This window comes from Mizuhopecten yessoensis, unplaced genomic scaffold (assembly GCF_002113885.1).
Source record: "Mizuhopecten yessoensis strain PY_sf001 unplaced genomic scaffold, ASM211388v2 scaffold2599, whole genome shotgun sequence".
Classification (NCBI taxonomy): Eukaryota; Metazoa; Mollusca; class Bivalvia; order Pectinida; family Pectinidae; genus Mizuhopecten; species Mizuhopecten yessoensis.
Window position 1 is genome coordinate 324,271 of NW_018404626.1, and position 6,000 is coordinate 330,270.

At 33.0% G+C, this 6,000-nt stretch overlaps 1 protein-coding gene across 2 annotated transcripts in view; it reads left to right on the plus strand.

Annotated features, from left to right (window-relative positions):
• LOC110446176 (endothelin-converting enzyme homolog) overlaps positions 1-5,080 on the plus strand; it is a 67,504-nt gene extending 62,424 nt beyond the window's left edge. For both annotated transcript variants that reach the window (XM_021491191.1, XM_021491192.1), the window contains 8 exons: positions 137-195; positions 938-989; positions 1,339-1,406; positions 2,246-2,376; positions 2,796-2,861; positions 3,443-3,538; positions 3,851-3,927; positions 4,295-5,080. In XM_021491191.1, the coding sequence (XP_021346866.1) occupies positions 137-195; positions 938-989; positions 1,339-1,406; positions 2,246-2,376; positions 2,796-2,861; positions 3,443-3,538; positions 3,851-3,927; positions 4,295-4,394 (649 nt within the window). In that variant the 3' untranslated portion in view covers positions 4,395-5,080. The remainder of the gene's footprint in view (positions 1-136; positions 196-937; positions 990-1,338; positions 1,407-2,245; positions 2,377-2,795; positions 2,862-3,442; positions 3,539-3,850; positions 3,928-4,294) is intronic.
• Positions 5,081-6,000: the final 920 nt, after the last annotated feature.

Genomic DNA, 6,000 nt, shown 5'->3' on the forward strand with positions numbered 1-6,000 from the left:
TTTATTATTGCAGTAATATATGTGCCAATATGATATCACAAGTATGCATACTTGAAATTAATGTACGTAAGGTTTTTTTTTATTTGTTTTAAGTATTGTCTTCATTATTATCTGTCGTTGTTTTCTTCTTTTCTAGATGGGACCAGGGACCGGCAATGGTTAATGCATTTTACAATCCAAACACGAACGATATAGGTTTGTATGAGTAATCTCCCTTGAGTTTAATTCAGCTAAAGCAGTTTTTTTTTTTTTTTTCATTTCCTCAATACACAAAGTTGACATTAACTGGACGTTTTAAACAGGGAAAATTAAAAAACAAGCAAATATTTATTACGTTAAAATGATAGTATGGTCATTATAAACGATAACACATGAACAAAAGGTAGTCGGTATTAAACTAATTATATATACCATGTTGATAATGAAAGTTTTGCTATTATTACGAGATTGCAGAACAATTAAGCATTAGTGGCTTAATAATTTGTAATTTTAAAGAGATCAAATATTTATTCAATCCTTTGCAATTGATATATAAATCTTGCACTTCAATAATTTTGTTTAATTTGAAGCGTCATCTTATGCAACATTGTCCTCTGGCACAAGACCAATTCAATTTGATAAATAATAAGGAAACCACAAGAACATTGTAATGGGGTAATAAAACTATTCTGGAATAAATTAGTTTATTAATATAAATTCAAATGTCAAATCTTTTAAACTTACGAATGATCGGATAAGGAAATATTCGTAAAGAAATATAGAACATGTCCCTGAAAATAGGTTTTGCTCTCTGATAATCAATCAAAATAAGGTTATATTTTACCAGCGTCAATATATTCGTCATTATTCAACTACGGTGGTTTGACTTGTGTCATTTAATGCTATTTAATAAAATAAATTATTCATATGGTATAAATAGTGTTATTTTCCCTTTCAGTGTTTCCTGCTGGTATTTTACAGCCCTTGTTCTACAGTGATAAATTTCCCAAGTGAGTATAAGCAAAGCCAAATCATCTTAGATATATGCAGCATATCAAAAAATATCACACCTCTATTTTTGTCATTAAAATAAACATATTCTTAACGTTTCTGTAAATTTAAATTCGTGCATATGTTTTATATGTTTCTGTAATCTGCATGCAGTCAGAAAAAGACTTCTTAACTGTTCTTACTGGTATGAGTAATATGAAAACAAGCTTAAATAACTTTTAATGTTTGTTGAAACTGAAAACAAAAGTATTTAAAAACTCTTTCAACTAAGATCCGTTGTGAACATGCTAGATAAAGATGTACATGTTCACTTTTTTAACTATTTTACTCTGTATTTGGTATCAACAGATCTCTAAACTATGGCGGTGTCGGCGTGGTGATCGGACACGAGATCACTCACGGCTTTGATGACAAAGGTAAACATTACATTATGTTATACCATACGCAGAATCTCATCCCTGTCAAATATAAAATTTTGAATATATATAGTGAAAACGATTTTTGGCTATACCCTAAGTAAAATGATAAACCTGCGAGAAGATGTACTATAACTCTACAGCATATTATATGATGGCTGATATGCTCTGATAAAGCTCCATATGTACTTAGTACCCTGCAATTGACGATGGTTGTACTAGTGACTTATTAATAAAGAAACATAGATATTCCTTAACTCGTGATTGTTACTTAAGATGTTTATTTATCTCGAGTACATCAATTTAAAAGTAAATAAAAAATAAGATGTACAAGAAAACCATTCTTCAAGTGTTTCGGAAAATTTCCCCGTAGTATCGGCCATACTCTATCCGAACATAACGCAAGCTTCCAACCTGTAAAATACATAGCAGAAAACCATGATGATGCGACAAAAAATACATTACGTATGACATTGCAAAGCATTTTGACGTTGCATATTCTGCACGGTCACAGTTCTCAAGAAGATCGTAAACTGTGCATTAACCAATGGAATTCCTGTAACGTTTTACGTTTTTTTGCGGAAAACGTGATTGGTTAAATCAACACCTTATATAATATTGACCATGAAATGTCAACCATTATCAACCGAGTAATGATAACATGGTAGAGTGAGAAAGTGTTTAATTCTTTGTAATTAATTTTAATATATCGATTAGAATCCCCCTTGCATCATGAATTACAATTACTAGTGTGCATTGTTATATAAAAGTTATCAATAATGTTATAGACTGATGCGTTCATCACATATCACCAATGTAATTTCTATGTGTGTCTCCAGGTCGTCAATACGACAAAAACGGGAACATGAAACAATGGTGGAAGAATGAGACAATAGAGGCGTTCAGAAAGCAGGCCCAATGTGTCATAGACCAGTATTCCAGTTATACCCTCGAACAAATCGGACTTCATGTGAGCAGCTTTCGTACCCGGTGTCAGCGATCTAGTCACATTGCTATCAATACCAATTATGTTCAACAAAAAATATATTTCAATGTTTTTGTTTAACTTTATGCATTGTGTGTATGGATTGTGTCAGTGCCGGTAAGGTCATCAATACACAGTCGGACCTTTCCGTCATGTTGGTGAATGTTTCTGCAAACGATATCCTCGTTATTAAATTCAAATTCTCAAACAAAACTAATATTACACATGCATAAAATGCCCGTCATTTTAGGAAGCAATAAATTCATTAACTAAAACTGACCGAGACGTATAATGTACAGACTCATATAAACCCCATTTACACGATTCTCAATATCGTTCCACTATGTGTGTGTCTTGAGTTAGAGTAAAGACTTTTGTCAATTTGAAAATATAATTTATTGCAGATTGATGGTAAAAATACCCAGGGTGAAAATATAGCAGATAACGGAGGCCTGAAACAGTCATATAGGGTAAGTCTAACCTCAACAATCTGATATGAAAGGTTACTCATCAACAGTCCGGAAGAGCAGATTGTCCTCAAAACTGATAGAGTAGGTTCAATCCCAAAAACTGTCCCGTTAGTTCAACCTCGGCTGCGTCTTAGATGAGGAAGTAATGGAAACTCTAAGTTTCTTTTTTCAAGTCCCATTTAGGAATCAACCTGTTATCATTTTACTTGCTCCTAAATAAAGTAGTGTTCAGACTAATGAAGGCTGTATCCCTCAACTGTCACGTGAGGTACAAATGTCGTTTTTTATTATGCTCATCAATATGCCCTATTGATCTGTTGCAACTTCCCCAGCTCTCGTTTCATTGGCATGGTATTACTTGGATTTGACCTTGACTTGCATGACGGGTGTCGGCGATGAAATAAACAGTCCTATTTGTTCATATTTTGCCCTAATTTTAATGATTTTGAGTTCGAATAACAGTTTTGTTGACATTTTGGTATTATTCTGAGTTTGTTTAATATCCTGTGCAACTGCGCAAACTGCTTTACTATACTTTGAACATTTAACAACGTAAACCATGAGTTTGTCTACCTACACAGGCCTACAAGAAATGGGTGGCGAAACACGGGGAAGAATTACCTTTGCCAAGTTTGGACCTGACACATGATCAACTTTTCTTTCTAAATTATGGACAGGTATTCCCTAACTCGCTAAAATAATCATGTTTAACATACTATTTAAACACGGTCTATGATTGCAGAACAAATGCTTTTGGAATGAGTTTATATTTGACAGGTATTTTTATATAAGATAATTTCGTGTTCGTTTTTATTGACGAAACACGATTTCTAAACATTTTGTTCTATGTCGGTACATTTAAACACATTTGTGCAGCATTTCGATTCTGACAGTTTATTTTATCGTATTAACCAAGGATATGCATTTGTATATAATGTATGACAGATTTCAATTGGATTCAATTTAATTATCATACTTATAATTAACAGATATGGTGTGGCAGCATGCGCAATGAAGAAGCTCTGCATGAGATTCGAACCTCTGTCCACAGCCCCGGATCTATCAGGTATGTATACACTACTTCTTTGTCAAATAACCATTGACTTAAGCATTTCCCATGTAAATGGGCGTCGCTCAAGAGTTTGTAGTCATATTTGATATATTAGATTCTTAAGTCTTAACAAGTGAATAATTGCGCAAAAAACACAGGTATTATCTGGTCATATTGAAATCGTCGTTTTGATTTTATGTTTATAGACCACTTTGTACGTCAAAAAATTATGTCAACATGATCGCATTCACTGAATCACAGGATAGCCCTGTGATTAATATAAGCATGATAATACGGTACTCACCAAGGAATATATAATTGCCTACAGAGTTACGTAGGATTTGTATTTCTTCCTATCTATTCTAACCGATTATCGTTTCAGGGTACTGGGTCCATTGTCTAACTCCAAGGACTTCTCAGAGGCGTATAAGTGTAAGCCAGGCAGCAGAATGAACCCAAAGCATAAATGTTCAATATGGTGAGGAATTGTATATCGATATCCTATCTCAATCATCGGCGTATTTTGAGGGATGGGTGTGACCTGGTATTATCTCAATCAAGGACGTATTGTGAAGTTTGGCGCAGCCAACCAGCCTATCACTCATTGTCGTGACGTTACGCTTGAGGAAAACATGCATTTTCATTTGGTTAAGAGAGATTATCTATCCACCAAAACCTATAATATTCTATGGATGCTATAGTGGAAAATAGTGTTATTTTCCTCTATATTAACTACACAACTGAATGTAAAAGACACTCTGTGAAAACACAGTTGTCCATTTATACAAAAACTGTGTTTTGCATGATCAGACATTTGACGTCAGACATGTTATTTCTTTCTTTGGAGGCATTTCAAATCACTGACTTGAACAAAGATATGACATTGTTTAATAGATGCATTATGTATTGAAATTATTTTAAAGTATTGGTGATATTCTTATAACACATGTTTGTTGTAGTTGACGTGTGTGTTTGGTACGTAATTAAGCCACTTTATTTGGCCAGAATTTCTTACTTACTTGTACATTGATTAATGTCTAATATCGAGTACATGTAGAGTATGTGTATGTATTTATATAGTATGCGCTCTTCGATGAATCAAATGTTTATCATAGATATCGTGGTTGTTTTTTTATTATGGATATCATTTTGGTAGATTAATATTTTATTACATTCTTTTTAATATTTTTATAATTAAATCATTATTATGTGTTAATTTCTTAATACATTGTTTTTATACTACATTCTACCGGATAGCATTCAGAATATCTTCATTAGTCTTATCTCTGATTGGTGGCTAGGTTTCAGCATTATTATAACCGAACATGCCATTGAATTACCAGATAAATACTGAAAATACACATTGTCAACAACACATAACTTACAAAACATGGATTATTTTAATATCAAAGGAAAAACTCCGTTTCCATTACCAACCGGTTCACATTGAACACTGTGATGTCTCATGGTTGTCTGCCCGTCCGTCCAGCAAGCTTTTGTTTCAGTGCGAGAATATTACATTACTGGTTTCTGGTTCAACACACACTGGTTAAAATGCAGATGCTACTCTTCTCGTCTTATTGAAATAATCAAACGGCTACAAATGTCAGTGTTTAAGTATTTAATATATATATAAAGGCGTGGATTTTGACACTAAATCGTAAAACTATTATAGCGCAAAATGAGTCCTCTCCAGTACGTAAATCTAGCTACTCAATTTACTTGATAGCTTGCTTAATTGTCGTTTAAATATACATCAGTAATTGAAAGATAGGTTTGTATATGAGACTGTAACTGGCCATGCAGTAAATGTTTTAAGAGTATTGTTTGTTTTGTCATTCTCTGAAAACTCAACATCTAAATCGTATAACCTGTTGTTATTGCAATCGCCTCCTCAAAATAATTTCATTTCTGTGCAGAAAATATTACACTTTTGAGATGTGTCGAAAAAAACATGTTGCTAAATAAATAACCTTTTCAGTGTACACTTATGACATCTAAGTGTGTATATATAAATTAAGTTTGTGGTGTGTTATATTCGTTGTGCTTAATTCACAATTAAAACATTTTGATTTCACCAATCAAAAA